Source organism: Dipodomys spectabilis, unplaced genomic scaffold (genome assembly GCF_019054845.1).
Source record: "Dipodomys spectabilis isolate Male_0828 unplaced genomic scaffold, ASM1905484v1 ptg000179l, whole genome shotgun sequence".
In the NCBI taxonomy this organism is placed as follows: domain Eukaryota; kingdom Metazoa; phylum Chordata; class Mammalia; order Rodentia; family Heteromyidae; genus Dipodomys; species Dipodomys spectabilis.
The window spans coordinates 12168312-12186216 of record NW_024870856.1 but is presented as its reverse complement, the minus strand read 5'-3'; the positions used below and the strand labels follow the sequence as shown (position 1 = coordinate 12186216).

Genomic DNA, 17905 nt, shown 5'->3' with positions numbered 1-17905 from the left:
ACACAGCTCCCAGCGGTGAATGCAGTTAACATTGTACCTGTACACAACACTGTATATGCTGAACATACCCTAACACAACACTGGGTAATGTTGTATTCACACATCTTGATTTATAGACTTACACACACGCAACTCAGTAGTTAACACGGAATCCACGCATACCTCTATCTCAGTTAACAGGAATCCATGCATACCTCTATCTCAGTTAACACAGAATCCGTGCATACCTCTATCTCAGTTAACAGGGATCCATGCATACCTCTATCTCAGTTAACAGGGATCCATGCATACCTCTATCTCAGTTAACACAGAATCCGTGCATACCTCTATCTCAGTTAACAGGGATCCATGCATACCTCTATCTCCACTTGGTTGTGAAACTGGCACAGCGTCAGCCACAGGATTTTCAACCTTGAAAACAGCATTGAAGATGTTCAGCTTTGGTTAAAAAGTAAGGACCGGAACTCTCGCAGGTGAATGACTCCCAGCTGTGGAGCAGTCTGAGCCCCGCTTCCCCTCCGTGAGGATGGGGTGCTGCTGGCAGGCCCTGAGCCCCACTTCCCCTCCATGAGGATGGGGTGCTGCTGGCAGGCCCTGAGCCCCACTTCCCCTCCATGAGGATGGGGTGCTGCTGGCAGGCCCTGAGCCCCGCTTCCCCTCCGTGAGGATGGGGGTGCTGCTGGCAGGCCCTGAGCCCCACTTCCCCTCCATGAGGATGGGGGGCTGCTGGCGGCCCCACCTGGCACCCTGGAGAGGTGACTTTCGTTCACATTAAACGTGTGTCCTTGTCTTCAGCTCTTCTAGCTACCTTCTCCTGCGGGGACTCATGTTTATAATGCGACCGCCCGGGGCAGGCAGACCTCAAGCCCGGCGTCAGACCATGTCCCAGGCCCCGTGCTGAGGAGTGCACAGGAACAGAGCGGGCAGCAGCACCCGGGCCCCGTCCTCGGCCGGCCCTCGTCTCTCCTGGGCCAGCACACCGCCAGGCCGCCTCCGTACTCACCGTGGGGTCCTGGGTATGCTTCATCGCGTTGGCCCCAGGCCCAGGCCGGGGGCCCCACAGAGCCCCCAGCCCCTGCCCCGGCCTGAGCTGGCACCATGCGGATCTGTCGTGAGCCCTCCCCAGGGTCATGCTCCACACCCTGGCGAGACCCGAGGGCTGCCGGGGTCAGCACCCTGCCCCCAAGCCCTCGGCCGGCCTCCCGCGGTCCCCTCCTCCACCCCCGACTCTCTACCCTCCCACGCTCAGCTCACACACCACCTCTGGGGCCAGAAGGCGGCCCTCTTCTTCCCTGAGGTTTCTATCCGCTCCTCACTGTCTAACCCCAAGGGCCTCCCTGGTCAAAACACCACCGAGCCCCACGCCAGTGTAGACTGGACACCAAAGCCACCTCGTGGACATTGGCAGTATGAGCGGACAGACATGGGCTGAGTGACCGTCCCCGGTGCTGGGGGCGTAGAACTCGGGTCCCCGGAATCCAGGAGTCCTGTACAAGGCCACACGAGACACTGAGGTCTCATAATGGGCTGAGCCACCGGCAAAGTAACGGGGACAGAGAATCAGCAAGCAGCCCACGCCGCCATGAAGCGAGAGGACAAAGAAGAAGAAACTCACGCTCCAGGTCCTTGCCACGTCCACGTGATGGTGTCCTGCGGGAGGAAGCAGCAGCACTGACCACGCCTGGAGTCTGGTCGTGTGCACACGGCCCCTCCTGGCGCGCCCACCCCCGCTGGCTGCACCCCAGCCCTGCGCTCACCCCCGCTGGCCAGGGCAGGGGAGAAGGGGCTCGCCACCACAGACCCTCAAACACCCACCCGCCCTTCCCAGCGGCCCGGCCTGTGTTCCGGCAGCACAGACCCGGAACTGGGACAGCCTGCTCCTGACGGCGGAGAGGATCCGTGAGAACGCAGGTGCAGGGGAGAGACAGCCTCATTGGGGGGGTGGGGGGGGTGGGGGGGGGTGTGGGGGGGGGTGGGGGGGGTAGGGAGGGGGGTAGGGAGGGGGGTAGGGAGGGGGGCGGCTCCTGACATGGCTCCAAGGCTGCGGGAAAGCCGGCCCCGCCTCGCTGGGCTGCGCGACCTCCTCGCGGCTGCTCCACAGGGGCAAGGGGAGGTGGCAGCCCACGCCCTGAAAACACGCAGGTCCCCACCCCTCCTCCGTGTCCGGGACCCAGGAAGAGAGGACATACCAGTTTGTTTGGATACCGCAACACCACGGGCTGCACCGGGACCCCGGGGATGAAGGCACCTGGGGAAGGAGGTCAGCCTGAGGCAGCGGGAGGGGAGTCCTCGCTCACCCTTCCTGCAGCCTGGAGACACCGGGCTTTTCTGGCAGGCCCTTCCTAGTCCACCCCTGCGCTCAGAGCGCCGGGCACTGCACCCCTGTAGTACCTCCGCCCGAGGCCCACAGTGACAGGCGCCCACGGGCTCCGTGGGGCGCGAGCGAGCACAGGGAAGGCAGAGCCAGGCCCGCAGCCTCCCTCCCGGGCAGGGTGACAGTTTCCTCTCAGCTGGAGTCTCACCTACCGCCCAGGGCTTAGACCTGGAGACACCTTTGCTCACACCACCAGACCCAGGCCGGCCTCTGGCTACCCAGCCGCCACCCCTGAGGACCCGTCATCCCGCGCTGGTGCGCAGACTGCGAGGACGCTCGTGTTGTTCACGGAAGCCTACCTCTGTGAGTCTGTCTGTGCTGGAGACAGACTCCTCACAGCGTGCGGGCTGAACCATCCTGAGGCCTGGGGGCCAGCGGTGAACCGCCATGCCCAGCTTTATACTTAGGTCTCATTTGAAGTTCCTTCTCCTCTTTTCTTACTAGGACCAGGTCTGCCATGGACACTCCAGCAGGCAGCGGGCACGGTCTCTGGCTACTCTACCCAGGGGCTCCCTGAGGGGTTTCCGGGGGCAGCAGACCTGGATGCGGCTGGACAGTACTGCGTCGCCCGGGAGCTGGCGCACACTCCTCCCTGAGCCGCCCACAGCGGCTCTGCCACACGCTGCCATCCAGCCTCACTGTCCCCCCACCCAGCTGTGTCCCAGCAGCCGGGGGCTGCTCCCGGGGAAGCAGATGTTTTCACAGGGGAGCACCACATGGCCTGCCTGGAGACCAGAGACCACGTGTCTCCTCCTCTGTCCATGGTGCTGAGGACGTGGAATTGCCCATGAACAGTCCTGGAGACCCCCCCCCCCCCGCCCAGTCGTAGCCACACCCCGGTGTGCGGCCTGCCCCCTCCATCACCACGCCCTGCCCCGAGCACTCTGCTCAGAGCAACTGAGCAACTGAGGCTGGGTCGCAGTGAGGGCCCTACCCCCTGCCCACCAAGGCCGCCCCGCCCTCCCCTCCACGGATCCGCTCAGGACCCTAGAACTGCCCCCTGCCCTCCAAGAGCCCAGAGGGGCCCGAGGTTGGGCCACCTCGCATGCAGGCAGCACAGCGGCACCCGGACAATTCTCTGGCAGCACTGTGTGGTCTGGGAACAGTTCACAAGGCCCAGCACTTTTGAAAAGCACAGGACAAAAGGCAGGAAGGGAAAACTGGAGACGAAGCCCCTCCAGCCCCTCAGCAAACCCGGCAGTCAGGACAGGACTGTCCTCACAAGGCGGCCAAGGCCAAGGGCAAGACCCCAACGCGAGGAGCAAGTCTGAAGGGGTGCGCCGGTCCCGTCTCCCCGAGACAGCACAGAAGGGGCTGAGGGCCCTGAGAGGCGGGGCGCAGGCCGGGAGGACCCCGTGCGAGCGGCGGCCCTGAGCTGTCCTGAGCAGCAGCCCTGAGCTGTCCTGAGCAGCAGCCTCACACCAAGGCCACAGCTCGGAACAGCGGGGCACAGGCCGGGAGGACCCCGTGCGAGCGGCGGCCCTGAGCTGTCCTGAGCAGCGGCCTCACACCAAGGCCACAGCTCAGAACAGCGGGGCGCAGGCCGGGAGGACCCCGTGCGAGCGGCGGCCCTGAGCTGTCCTGAGCAGCGGCCTCACACCAAGGCCACAGCTCGGAACAGCGGGGCGCAGGCCGGGGGGACCCCGTGCGAGCGGTGGCCCTGAGCTGTCCTGAGCAGCGGCCCTGAGCTGTCCTGAGCAGCAGCCTCACACCAAGGCCACAGCTCGGAACAGAGACGGCCATCCAACTTCCACTCCTCGTCCAGGCGCTGTGCTCCTAGGCTCTGAGCTATGACTTATTCTGTGGCTTTTCTTAGAAATATCTCCAAGATTCCAGCATAAAGAACAACAGGGATTTTAAAAGGTTATTGGCCTATGGCATGATTTATAGAGACACTGCTTTAATATTTCCTTCCTGGAGAAGGAAAGTAATGAAGAAAGCTACCTACCAGGTTTGAAGGTGATCAGGCAGGTCCTATTTGTACAGGTTCCTTCTGGAAAAATCATTATCTTGAAGTGAGAAAAAGAAAGTCAGCACAAAACCATCATGATCACAATCAGGGCTCCAAAGGCAGCATCTTGCCACGCTGCTCCATGCAGGGACCAGGGCTCCACTGAGCTCTGCCTGCGTCGGGCCCTGGAAGCTGAGTGCCCGGAGACCACAGCCCTCACCAGCGGGACCACCGCCCAGTGACACAGAATACGCAGCCCTTATTCTCACTAAGCGTAGCGGGTACAGTGGCTCACGCCTATGTCCTTAGCCAGTAGGGGTTGGAGAAGTTTATCTGAAAAGTAAAGCAGAAAGTGTGTGCTAAAGTGGTGAGTGTCTGCATGGCATGTAAGTGTGAGGCCCTCACTTCAAACTAGAACAAGGAGGGGGGTGAGGGGTGGGGAGGGGGAAAGGCAGGGAGAGACGGACAAGGGAACACATTGGAGGAGGGTGCAGGCAGGAGGAGGGGCAGGAGGACTGGAGGAGGGGCAGGAGGACTGGAGGAGGAGGAGCAGGAGGACTGGAGGAGGAGGAACAGGAGGACTGGAGGAGGAGGAGCAGGAGGACTGGAGGAGGAGGAGCAGGAGGACTGGAGGAGGAGGAGCAGGAGGACTGGAGGAGGAGGAGCAGGAGGACTGGAGGAGGAGGAGCAGGAGGATTGGAGGAGGAGCAGGAGGACTGGAGGAGGAGGAGCAGGAGGACTGGAGGAGGAGGAGCAGAAGGACTGGAGGAGGAGGGGCAGGAGGACTGGAGGTGGAGGGGCAGGAGGACTGGAGGAGGAGGAGCAGGAGGACTGGAGGAGGGGCAGGAGGACTAGAGGAGGAGCAGGAGGACTGGAGGAGGAGGAGCAGGAGGACTGGAGGAGGAGGAGCAGGAGGACTGGAGGAGGAGGAGCAGGAGGACTGGAGGAGGAGGAGCAGGAGGACTGGAGGAGGGGCAGGAGGACTGGAGGAGGGGGCAGGCAGGAGGAGGGGCAGGAGGACTGGTGGAGGGGCAGGAGGACTGCAGGAGGAGGAGCAGGAGGACTGGAGGGGCAGGAGGACTGGAGGAGGAGGAGCAGGAGGACTGGAGGAGGAGGGGCAGGAGGACTGGAGGAGGAGGAGCAGGAGGACTGGAGGAGGAGGAGCAGGAGGACTGGAGGAGGGGCAGGAGGACTGGAGGAGGAGGGCAAGAGGACTGGAGGAGGAGGGCAGGAGGACTGTAGGAGGAGGGGCAGGAGGACTGGAGGGGCAGGAGGACTGGAGGAGGAGGAGCAGGAGGACTGGAGGGGCAGGAGGACTGGAGGAGGAGGAGCAGGAGGACTGGAGGAGGAGGAGGAGGACTGGAGGAGGAGGAGCAGGAGGACTGGAGGAGGAGGGGCAGGAGGACTGGAGGAGGAGCAGGAGGACTGGAGGAGGAGGAGCAGGAGGACTGGAGGAGGAGCAGGAGGACTGGAGGAGGAGGAGCAGGAGGACTGGAGGAGGAGGGGCAGGAGGACTGGAGGAGGAGGAGCAGGAGGACTGGAGGAGGAGGAGCAGGAGGACTGGAGGAGGGGCAGGAGGACTGGAGGAGGAGGGGCAGGAGGACTGGAGGAGGGGCAGGAGGACTGGAGGAGGAGCAGGAGGACTGGAGGAGGAGCAGGAGGACTGGAGGAGGAGCAGGAGGACTGGAGGAGGGGCAGGAGGACTGGAGGAGGAGGGGCAGGAGGACTGGAGGAGGAGGGGCAGGAGGACTGGAGGAGGAGGGGCAGGAGGACTGGAGGAGGAGGGGCAGGAGGACTGGAGGAGGAGGGGCAGGAGGACTGGAGGAGGACGGGCAGGAGGTCTGGAGGAGGAGCAGGAGGACTGGAGGAGGAGGAGGAGGACTGGAGGAGGAGGGGCAGGAGGACTGGAGGAGGAGGGGCAGGAGGACTGGAGGAGGAGGAACAGGAGGACTGGAGGAGGAGGGGCAGGAGGAATGGAGGAGGAGGGGCAGGAGGTCTGGAGGAGGAGCAGGAGGACTGGAGGAGGGGGAAGAGGACTGGAGGAGGAGGGGCAGGAGGACTGGAGGAGGAGGGGCAGGAGGACTGGAGGAGGAGCAGGAGGACTGGAAGAGGAGGGGCAGGAGGACTGGAGGAGGAGGGGCAGGAGGACTGGAGGAGGGGCAGGAGGACTGGAGGAGGGGCAGGAGGACTGGAGGAGGAGGGGCAGGAGGACTGGAGGAGGAGGGGCAGGAGGACTGGAGGAGGAGGAACAGGAGGACTGGAGGAGGAGGGGCAGGAGGACTGGAGGAAGAGGGGCAGGAGGACTGGAGGAGGAGCAGGAGGACTGGAGGAGGGGCAGGGGGACTGGAGGAGGAGGGGCAGGAGGACTGGAGGAGGGGCAGGAGGACTGGAGGAGGAGGAGCAGGAGGACTGGAGGAGGAGGAGCAGGAGGACTGGAGGAGGAGGGGCAGGAGGACTGGAGGAGGAGCAGGAGGACTGGAGGAGGGGCAGGAGGACTGGAGGAGGGCAGGAGGACTGGAGGAGGGGCAGGAGGACTGGAGGAGGAGGAGCAGGAGGACTGGAGGAGGAGGAGCAGGAGGACTGGAGGAGGAGGAGCAGGAAGACTGGAGGAGGAGCAGGAGGACTGGAAGAGGAGGAGCAGGAGGACTGGAGGAGGAGGAGCAGGAGGACTGGAGGAGGAGGAGCAGGAGGATTGGAGGAGGAGCAGGAGGACTGGAGGAGGAGGAGCAGGAGGACTGGAGGAGGAGGGGCAGAAGGACTGGAGGAGGAGGGGCAGGAGGACTGGAGGAGGAGCAGGAGGACTGGAGGAGGAGGAGAAGGAGGACTGGAGGAGGAGGAGCAGGAGGACTGGAGGAGGAGCAGGAGGACTGGAGGAGGAGGAGCAGGAGGACTGGAGGAGGAGGAGCAGGACTGGAGGAGGAGGAGCAGGAGGACTGGAGGAGGAGGAGCAGGAGGACTGGAGGAGGAGGGGCAGGAGGACTGGAGGAGGAGGGGCAGGAGGACTGGAGGAGGAGGAGCAGGAGGACTGGAGGAGGAGGGGCAGGAGGACTGGAGGAGGAGGAGCAGGAGGACTGGAGGAGGGGCAGGAGGACTGGAGGAGGAGGAGCAGGAGGACTGGAGGAGGAGGAGCAGGAGGACTGGAGGAGGGGCAGGAGGACTGGAGGAGGAGGGGCAGGAGGACTGGAGGAGGGGCAGGAGGACTGGAGGAGGAGCAGGAGGACTGGAGGAGGGGCAGGAGGACTGGAAGAGGAGGAGCAGGAGGACTGGAGGAGGAGGGGCAGGAGGACTGGAGGAGGAGCAGGAGGACTGGAGGAGGAGGAGCAGGAGGACTGGAGGAGGGGCAGGAAGACTGGAGGAGGAGGGGCAGGAGGACTGGAGGAGGAGGAGCAGGAGGACTGGAGGAGGAGGAGCAGGAGGACTGGAGGAGGAGGGGCAGGAGGACTGGAGGAGGAGCAGGAGGACTGGAGGAGGAGCAGGAGGACTGGAGGAGGAGGAGCAGGAGGACTGGAGGAGGGGCAGGAGGACTGGAGGAGGAGGGGCAGGAGGACTGGAGGAGGAGGGGCAGGAGGACTGGAGGAGGAGGAGCAGGAGCACTGAAGGAGGGGCAGGAGGACTGGAGGAGGAGGGGCAGGAGGACTGGAGGAGGGGCAGGAGGACTGGAGGAGGAGCAGGAGGACTGGAGGAGGGGCAGGAGGACTGGAAGAGGAGGAGCAGGAGGACTGGAGGAGGAGGGGCAGGAGGACTGGAGGAGGAGCAGGAGGACTGGAGGAGGAGGAGCAGGAGGACTGGAGGAAGGGCAGGAGGGCTGGAGGAGAAGGGGCAGGAGGACTGGAGGAGGAGGAGCAGGAGGACTGGAGGAGGAGGAGCAGGAGCACTGGAGGAGGAGGGGCAGGAGGACTGGAGGAGGAGGAGCAGGAGGACTGGAGGAGGAGCAGGAGGACTGGAGGAGGAGGAGCAGTAGGACTGGAGGAGGGGCAGGAGGACTGGAGGAGGAGCAGCAGAAGGACTGGAGGAGGAGCAGGAGGACTGGAGGAGGAGGGGCAGGAGGACTGGAGGAGGAGGGGCAGGAGGACTGGAGGAGGAGGGGCAGGAGGACTGGAGGAGGAGGAGCAGGAGGACTGGAGGGGCAGGAGGACTGGAGGAGGAGGAGCAGGAGGACTGGAGGAGGAGGAGCAGGAGGACTGGAGGAGGAGGAGCAGGAGGACTGGAGGAGGAGGGGCAGGAGGACTGGAGGAGGAGGAGCAGGAGGACTGGAGGAGGAGCAGGAGGACTGGAGGAGGAGGAGCAGGAGGATTGGAGGAGGAGGAGCAGGAGGACTGGAGGAGGAGGGGCAGGAGGACTGGAGGAGGGGCAGGAGGACTGGAGGAGGAGGGGCAGGAGGACTGGAGGAGGAGCAGGAGGACTGGAGGAGGAGGAGCAGGAGGACTGGAGGAGGGGCAGGAGGACTGGAGGAGGAGGGGCAGGAGGACTGGAGGAGGAGGAGCAGGAGGACTGGAGGAGGAGGAGCAGGAGGACTGGAGGAGGAGGGGCAGGAGGACTGGAGGAGGAGGGGCAGGAGGACTGGAGGAGGAGCAGGAGGACTGGAGGAGGAGGAGCAGGAGGACTGGAGGAGGGGCAGGAGGACTGGAGGAGGAGGGGCAGGAGGACTGGAGGAGGAGGAGCAGGAGGACTGGAGGAGGAGGGGCAGGAGGACTGGAGGAGGAGGAGCAGGAGGACTGGAGGAGGAGGAGCAGGAGGACTGAAGGAGGGGCAGGAGGACTGGAGGAGGAGGGGCAGGAGGACTGGAGGAGGGGCAGGAGGACTGGAGGAGGGGCAGGAGGACTGGAGGAGGGGCAGGAGGACTGGAAGAGGAGGAGCAGGAGGACTGGAGGAGGAGGGGCAGGAGGACTGGAGGAGGAGCAGGAGGACTGGAGGAGGAGGAGCAGGAGGACTGGAGGAGGGGCAGGAGGACTGGAGGAGGAGCAGCAGGAGGACTGGAGGAGGAGCAGGAGGACTGGAGGAGGAGGGGCAGGAGGACTGGAGGAGGAGGGGCAGGAGGACTGGAGGAGGAGGGGCAGGAGGACTGGAGGAGGAGGGGCAGGAGGACTGGAGGAGGAGGGGCAGGAGTACTGGAGGAGGAGGAGCAGGAGGACTGGAGGAGGAGGAGCAGGAGGACTGGAGGAGGAGGGGCAGGAGGACGGGAGGAGGAGGGGCAGGAGGACTGGAGGAGGAGGAGCAGGAGGACTGGAGGAGGGGCAGGAGGACTGGAGGAGGAGCAGCAGGAGGACTGGAGGAGGAGCAGGAGGACTGGAGGAGGAGGGGCAGGAGGACTGGAGGAGGAGGGGCAGGAGGACTGGAGGAGGAGGAGCAGGAGGACTGGAGGAGGAGGGGCAGGAGGACGGGAGGAGGAGGGGCACGAGGACTGGAGGAGGAGGGGCAGGAGGACTGGAGGAGGAGGGGCAGGAGGACTGGAGGAGGAGGGCCAGGAGGACTGGAGGAGGAGGGGCAGGCAGGAGGGTGGCTGGGCAGGGCAGTGCCCAGTGGTCAGTGAGGATGTGCACTGACACCCCATCCATGCTGATCCACACTGAGGCTTGGCATAAGCCACTGCTCTGTGCACTCCAGTCCAGCTCACGCCATTCCTGTCTGGACCTTGTAGGTGATCCTCCTGTCTGGCAGGGTGGGCTAGCACCCCCGAGGGGTGCAGGTGTAGGGGCAGAAGTGGGGTACCCTGGAAGCTGCGAGCCTCCCGGGCTGCCCGTGACCAGACCCACGATGCCCCCTGAGCCACCGGGGCTGGGGAGTCCCAAGAGCCCCAGCAGGTAAGAGTTGCTCAGTTTGAAAGAAAACGTTAGCCGGCGAGCTGGACAGACAGCGTCGCGGCCCAGCAGGGGCTGCTGGACATGCAGCGTCTCAGCCCAGCAGGGGCTGCTGGACACGCAGTGTCTCGGCCCAGCGGGGGCTGCTGGCGGGGGGGGGGGGGGTGGCTATGGGAACGTGGCCTACAGCTGTGCGTGTGTTGTGGTCAGGAAGCTACCTTGCAGGCTCACAGGTCACTCAGAAAGTAGGCCAGATTGAGGGACAGACAGACCAGCCAGCCTCCACCCAGACCTTGGACTAAGGAACCTGACGCACTGGGGAATTCTACTTGGTCACTGCTTTCATCTCAAATCATGGGCTGGGAAGGTGGCTCAGTGGTAGAGCGCTTGCCTTGCATGCCTGAGGCCCTGGGTTCGATTCCTCAGCACCACATAAACAAAAAGAAAAAAGCCGGAAGTGGCTCAAGTGGTAGAGCGTTAGACTTGAGCTGAAGAACTGAGGGACAGTGCCCAGGCCCAGAGTTCAGGCCCCACAACTGGACCCAAAAAAAAAAAAAAAGAAACCCTCAAATCTCAGACACTAAGGCCCAGGTTCCCGGGCACACTCTCTGACTTACACACTCACCAGAACCAAAGCGAGAAACAAACCCCGCGCTGGATAACACGGAGGCCCTGCGCTCCCTGCCTGGTCCTGGTTCCCGGTCCCCAAAGCTCACATCTTTCGGAATAAGCGACTGAGCGGCAGGCGGGCGGCTTACCTGAGGCCACGTGCCAGACTGCGCCCGCCTCTTGATCTCCTCCACAGTCTTCCTGCGCGAGTCCTGGTCGGACCGGGACACGAACACTGGGCGTATGTACCGTATCAGGGCTGCAAGGGGTTAGGAGAGGTCACAGCTCGGCTCCCGTACGCAGGACCAGGTAAGGGGTCCCCAGGGGCCTGGTGTAAGTGCGCCCTCAGAGACGCCCCGCGGGCCTCAACTCCCCCACAAACTTCCTGCCAGTGAGAGTCCTACACCCCAAGTCTGAACGTTACAAAGTGAAGGTTCACCATAAACGAGTTCAGAGTGGAAGCCTGACCCCACCAAAAGCGGACGGATGAAGACACCATGTCCTGACACGGTGCGGACACCGCCCCTGCGAATCTCCAAAGACACACGCGTGTCTGTGTGCCGGCCCTCTGCACGGGAGGTGCTTGGGATAGCCAGCGAGGATGCGTCCACCCCAGTCCAAAGAACTGAGGAGAGGCAGAGGGAAGGGCCAGGAGGGCTGTGTGGTACCCACAGGGGCGCGAGGGGCTGACAGGAGAATGCTGGCCACTGCCAGGAACAGGGCCGCCGGCATCGCCCAACAACACCCGGATTCTCCGGCTTCCAGCACAGTGAGAGAGAAGGCAGCAGCGGTGCTCAGCTGGGCGAGGCCCGGGCCTCGGTGCTGCTCAGCTGGCCGAGGGTGCCCGCGGGGGCCTCGGTGCTGCTCAGCTGGGCAAGGGTGCCCGCGGGGGCCTCGGTGCTGCTCAGCTGGGCGAGGGTGCCCGCGGGGGCCTCGGTGCTGCTCAGCTGGGCGAGGCCCGGGCCTCGGTGCTGCTCAGCTGGGCAAGGGTGCCCGCGGGGGCCTCGGTGCTGCTCAGCTGGGCAAGGGTGCCCGTGGGGGCCTCGGTGCTGCTCGGGCGTGGGTGCCCGCGGGGGCCTCGTTGCTGGTCAGGCGTGGGTGCCCGCGGGGGCCTCGGTGCTGGTCAGGCGTGGGTGCCCGCGGGGGCCTCGGTGCTGGTCAGGCGTGGGTGCCCGTGGGGGCCTCGGTGCTAGTCAGGGATTGGTGCCTGCGGGGGCCTCGGTGCTGCTCAGGTGCTCAGGCGTGGGTGCCCGCGGGGGCCTCGGTGCTGGTCAGGGATGGGTGCCCGCGGGGGCCTCAGTGCTGGTCAGGCGTGGGTGCCCGCGGGGGCCTCGGTGCTGGTCAGGCGTGGGTGCCCGCGGGGGCCTCGGTGCTGGTCAGGGTTGGGTGCCCGCGGGGGCCTCGGTGCTGGTCAGGCGTGGGTGTCCGCGGGGGCCTCGGTGCTGGTCAGGGATGGGTGCCCGCGGGGGCCTCGGTGCTGGTCAGGGATGGGTGCCCGCGGGGGCCTCGGTGCTGGTCAGGTGCTCAGGGATGGGTGCCCGCGGGGGCCTCGGTGCAGCTCGGGCGTGGGTGCCAGCAGGGGCCTCATTGCTGCTCAGGGATGGGTGCCCTCGGGGGCCTCGGTGCTGGGCAGGGATGGGTGCCCGCGGGGGCCTCGGTGCTGGGCAGGGATGGGTGCCCGCGGGGGCCTCGGTGCTGGGCAGGGATGGGTGCCCGCGGGGGCCTCGGTGCTGGGCAGGGATGGGTGCCCGCGGGGGCCTCGGTGCTGGTCAGGCGTGGGTGCCCGTGGGGGCCTTGGTGCTGGTCAGGCGTGGGTGCCCGTGGGGGCCTTGGTGCTGGTCAGGAGTGGGTGCCCGCGGGGGCCTCGGTGCTGGTCAGGGATGGGTGCCCGCGGGGGCCTCGGTGCTGGTCAGGCGTGGGTGCCCGCGGGGGCCTTGGTGCTGGTCAGGCGTGGGTGCCCGCGGGGGCCTCGGTGCTGGTCAGGGATGGGTGCCCGTGGGGGCCTCGGTGCTGGTCAGGCGTGGGTGCCTGCGGGGGCCTTGGTGCTGGTCAGGCGTGGGTGCCCGCGGGGGCCTCGCTGGTCAGGGTTGGGTGGCCGCGGGGGCCTCGGTGCTGGTCAGGCGTGGGTGCCCGCAGGGGCCTCGGTGCTGGTCAGGCGTGGGTGCCCGCAGGGGCATGCCACCGCAGCTGCTGTGTGCTGGTCCTTCCAAAAGAGCATGTAACGTGGAAAGGCAGTCCTCAGAAAATGCTGAAGCTTTAGAATAAACCAGTCGGGCAGGGCTTTCCATCTGAGATGCAGTGGGAGTGGGCTTCCCACAGTCACCCCAGGCCGGCCGGCCTGCCTGCCTGCCTGCGGGCCTGCCTGCCTGCCTGCCTGCCTGCCTGCGGGCCTGCCTGCCTTCCTGCCTGCCTGCCTGCCTACCTGCCTGCCTGCCTGCCTGCCTGCGGGCCTGCCTGCCTGCCTGCCTGCGGGCCTGCCTGCCTGCCTGCGGGCCTGCCTGCCTGCCTGCCTGCCTGCCTTCCTGCTGCCTGCCTGGCTGCCTGCCTGCCTGCCTGCCGGCCTCACTCGGGCTCACCTGGCTGCACAGTCCTCGCCTGGGGTTCTTTTCTTTGCCACTTGTAAAGAGTATTTTGTGACTTTTCCTCTTTCTTGGATGTCTCCTAAGAGCGCAAAGTGAGCTGGGCACCGGTGACTCACTCCTGTAATCCTAGCTACCCAGGAGGCTAAGGACTGAGGTTCAAAGCGATCTCAGACAGGAAAGTCTGTGAGACTCCTATCTCCAATTAACCACCAAAAAGCTGGACGTGGAGGTATGGCTCAAGTGGCGAATCTCCAGTCTGGAGCAAAAAAGCTCAAGGGCAGTGCCCAGGCCTGGCGACATCAAGCCCCAGGACTGGCATGCACACACAAAAACTCATGATCTTAAAAAGGAAACGCTCTGTTCTTGCAATTACTGGTCAGGACAGGGGACTCTCCTGGAGGTCCAGGGTGCCTGTGGTCCTGCCGTCGGGAGGTCTTGTTTTTCTTACATCTTGAATCATGGCCATTCTGCCATTCCGGAGACTACTTCACCCTTACTCATCGGCTTCCTGCTGCTGCTACCCTGGCTGTTGAGAACGAGAGCATGGTGGAGAGAGGGGCAAAGCCACAGAAGCCCAGGCTTCTCCAGAGGCGGTGATGCCCTGAGGACAGCACCTGGGTCTGTGGACATCACTGAGAACAGAAGTCCAGGGATCGATCTTCTTCTGTCTCTAATGGTAAGATGAGAAAATGAGCATGGAAGGCAGCCTCGATTATTAGGCGAGTCCAGGGATCAACACGGGAGGGGAGGGGGCCTGCCAGAACCCATCGTCTGAGTGACCCCTGGGTGGTGTTTGGAGCAATCCTGGTGAACCTTGTCACCCCTGTAACGCCTGAAAATGGAGCCTGGGGGTGTAGGTTCTGGGGCAGGAGGGACCACAGTGCTTGCTGGGAGCGCACCACGCACGCAAGGGTGGCAGGCTGCTGGCAGGCCACGGCAAGCCTGCGGCCCTGTGGCACCGTAGACACGGGCGGTGCTCAGAGGAGGCCAGCCACGTGGGGTCACCCACCAGTCATGCCGATAGCTCTAAAATGAACTTGTTTAAAATGTTTTCAACAAAGTTGTGAGCCCAAGGGGTTTGGAAGCCCCTGCTCCAGAAGCGGGGGCGGCCCCGCTTGCTTGGGGCTTGGCATTATTTCTGTGGTTGGCTTCTCTTTCTAAGGACGGCGGCTGGACAGGCTCACGCTGCCTCCAGCTTGACTTGGCATCTCACTTTACCTCGGGGAGAACCACAGACCCTGGTCCCCTACATCAGATCTGCTTCACCTCTGCAGAAGCTGGGGTGTGGAAGCTGAGAACTGACTGCAAGTCCTGTCGCCTACACGTCCTCTGTGGCCAAAGAGTGTCCTCGATATTCTGAGCTCGCTCAGGGCCTGGGGTGCAGTGAACTGGGGTGTAGAGAGGAGCTTGTTCTCAGGGGACAGTAACAGGACCGGAGCCTGGGGGGCGGGGGTGGAGAAAAGGGGGTACAGAGGGGTGTTCGTTCTCAGGGGACACTAGCAGGACCGGAGCCTGGGGGTGGAGATGCAGAGCACCTTAGACCTCCAGCCTGCACAGGACAGTTCTGAAAGGCACATAGCTCCTCTCCTGGAGCACCCATCCTCAGAGGCCAGGAGGATCAACTGGGAGCATCAATGGCACACAGTACCAAGGACACTGCACGGGGCAGGAGACACCTGTCCCTCCCCGTCATGCATTCAAGAGTTAATTGATACGGCGGCAGGTGGAGCCACATTCAAAGCCTGGCCAGGGCCGATGACAGGGAACCCTCCTCCTATGGTGCTCCCCACAGCGCCCACACCCCCAAGCCCTTCTCCTCGTGCCTGGAACTCTCCACGGTACTCCTCTGCACTGCTGGACCTCGGGGGAGGCTGCTGGGGTGTGGAGAGCAGCCCAGAGGGACAGTGCTGCGGGCCCAGCAGTTGTGTCCCCGCCCCAGAGCCCCTACCTGTGGCCTAGAGGACGGAGGTCTTGGAAGATGCCACCCAGCAACACGAGTGACACGAGATGAGGGACAGCAGGGCCGCAGGAGGCAGGAAGGGGACAGGGTGCTCTGGAGAGCACGGCCTGCTCTCGGGACGCTGGACTTCCAGTTCCAGAATGAGGCCCGCTGCCTACACAGCCCTCGGGCCTGCTCGGAGTCCACCGGACCACAGGCTTTTGTGGTCCATGCAGCCGCTGCTGCGTGGGTACAGCCTGCCTGGTGAGCAGCCCCAGACGCTGCGTGGCTGGGCGACAAGACCCGAGCCAGCAGGGCAGACCTCAGCCACGTGGTGCGCCTAAAACTCACTCAGCCCCTGCCACAGAGGAGGCCACCACGGGAGAAATGGGCAGGGCAGGGCCTGTGCCATGGGGAGTGGCCTACAGGGAATGTGTGTTGCAGGGTGGGGTGGGGTCCAGGCCTGTGTGGAGCCCCCACCCACAGCTTCTCCTGGGGGCCTCAGACCCACGCCCAGGCTCCTCACCTCCAGGTCACACAGCCGGCCTCCCTCGCCTCCCGGGTCACACACCCCGGCCTCCCTCGCCTCCCAGGTCACACACTCCAGCCTCCTTCACCTCCCGGGTCACACACCCCGGCCTCCCTCGCCTCCCGGGTCACACACCCCGGCCTCCCTCACCTCCCAGGTCACACACCCCAGGCTCCTCACCTCCCGGGTCACACACCCCAGCCTCCCTCGCCTCCCGGGTCACACACCCCAGCCTCCTCCACCTCCCGGGTCACACACCCCGGCCTCCCTCACCTCCCGGGTCACACACCCCGGCCTCCCTCGCCTCCCGGGTCACACACCCCGGCCTCCCTCACCTCCCGGGTCACACACCCCGGCCTCCCTCGCCTCCCAGGTCACACACCCCGGCCTCCCTCGCCTCCCGGGTCACACACCCCAGCCTCCCTCGCCTCCCAGGTCACACACCCCGGCCTCCCTCGCCTCCCGGGTCACACACCCCGGCCTCCCTCGCCTCCCAGGTCACACAGCCGGCCTCCCTCGCCTCCCGGGTCACACACCCCGGCCTCCCTCGCCTCCCGGGTCACACACCCCAGGCTCCTCACCTCCGGGTCACACACCCCGGCCTCCCTCGCCTCCCGGGTCACACACCCCAGCCTCCTCCACCTCCCGGGTCACACACCCCGGCCTCCCTCGCCTCCCGGGTCACACACCCCGGCCTCCCTCACCTCCCGGGTCACACACCCCGGCCTCCCTCGCCTCCCGGGTCACACACCCCGGCCTCCCTCGCCTCCCGGGTCACACACCCCGGCCTCCCTCGCCTCCCGGGTCACACACCCCGGCCTTCCTCGCCTCCCGGGTCACACACCCCAGGCTTGCTCGCCTCCCGGGTCATAAACCCCGGGCTCCCTCACGTGCAGATCCCCCCCAGGTTTACTCACTTCCCCAGATCGGGATGTTCCTGCTCTCCGCCTTCATCACAATGGAGGACATGGTCATAGTGACAGGGATAGCATCGAAGTAGGATGAGTGTGGTGCCAGGGTCAGGATGGTGGCTTCGGTGGGCAGGGCCTGTTGTCCCTTCACAGCTATGCGGTGGAAGCCACCGGCAAACCACATAGTGCGCATGATGGCCTTCAACAGAAAGTCCACAACCCTGCAAAGAAGGCAGCACGGTCAGCTCTGCTGTCCTGGAGGACAAGGGTCAGCACGGGACGAGCGTGCACTCAGGTCTAGTGTCCTGGAGGACAAGGGTCAGCACGGGACGAGCGTGCGGTCAGGTCTGCTCTGCTGTCCTGGAGGACAAGGGTCAGCACGGGACGAGCGTGCGGTCAGGTCTGCTGTCCTGGAGGACAAGGGTCAGCACGGGACGAGCGTGCGATCAGGTCTGCTCGGGATGAGGGCACAGGGGATACAGCAGAGGCTCCGGGCAGCTGCAGTGGCCGCTGTGGGAAGGGATGTCTTGCTCGCTTTCCCTGGGCACTGGCCAGCGAGTTTTTCTCATCTCTCAGACATGTGGAAGGCTCTCGCTGCCCACTGCAAAGCAACTCTTGGACAACACCCAGCCGCTCAGTACTAACAGAATCAGCTGTGTCAAGAGGAAGACCAGCAGCCTTTCTACAGCATTTATCACGTTTAAACCAAAGGACACGGACACATAGAGCGAATGTAAACACAGGGAATTCCGTGTCTATTTGGACTTCCCCAGACCTGTGCCCCCAGATGCTGCAGTTCCTGAAGCCAGACCTCACATGGTCAATGTGACTCCAAAGCCAGATGGACGTGAATGTGAAAAACCCAGATGCCCTGCAGTGGCTGGAGAAAACGTGGCATATATACCCAACGGAGTGTTAGTGCGCCACGAGGGACGGGTCTGGAGGCCAGGATATTAACTGAACATTAACTGGGTTCAGAAGGAACAAGGCCACACGTTTTCTCATGTGTGATGCTAGACTCAAAAGATAAGCGTATGGGTACACACAGGGTCATTCACGTACGTGCACGTGTGTATGAACAGTCTGACTAGAGTGCAGGAAGGTAGGTGTGTGTGTGAGAGCCCTTTGAGGAAGTAACAAGCATTTAACAATGAGCAATAGGATGGTGAAACGCATCCTGCGGGGAGCGGAAGCCAGAGGCGGGATGGTGCA

General features: G+C 64.4%; 1 protein-coding gene across 1 annotated transcript in view; it reads right to left on the bottom strand.

Moving 5' to 3' along the window:
* The window catches only part of Lpcat1 (lysophosphatidylcholine acyltransferase 1), a 48131-nt gene that overhangs the window by 13323 nt on the left and 16903 nt on the right, over window positions 1-17905 (bottom strand). The window contains exons 3-8 of the mRNA XM_042695173.1: window positions 16700-16914; window positions 10882-10991; window positions 4323-4383; window positions 2190-2248; window positions 1616-1650; window positions 357-411 (exon numbers count right to left, since the gene is read on the bottom strand). Coding sequence (XP_042551107.1) covers window positions 357-411; window positions 1616-1650; window positions 2190-2248; window positions 4323-4383; window positions 10882-10991; window positions 16700-16914 — 535 coding nt within the window. The remainder of the gene's footprint in view (window positions 1-356; window positions 412-1615; window positions 1651-2189; window positions 2249-4322; window positions 4384-10881; window positions 10992-16699; window positions 16915-17905) is intronic.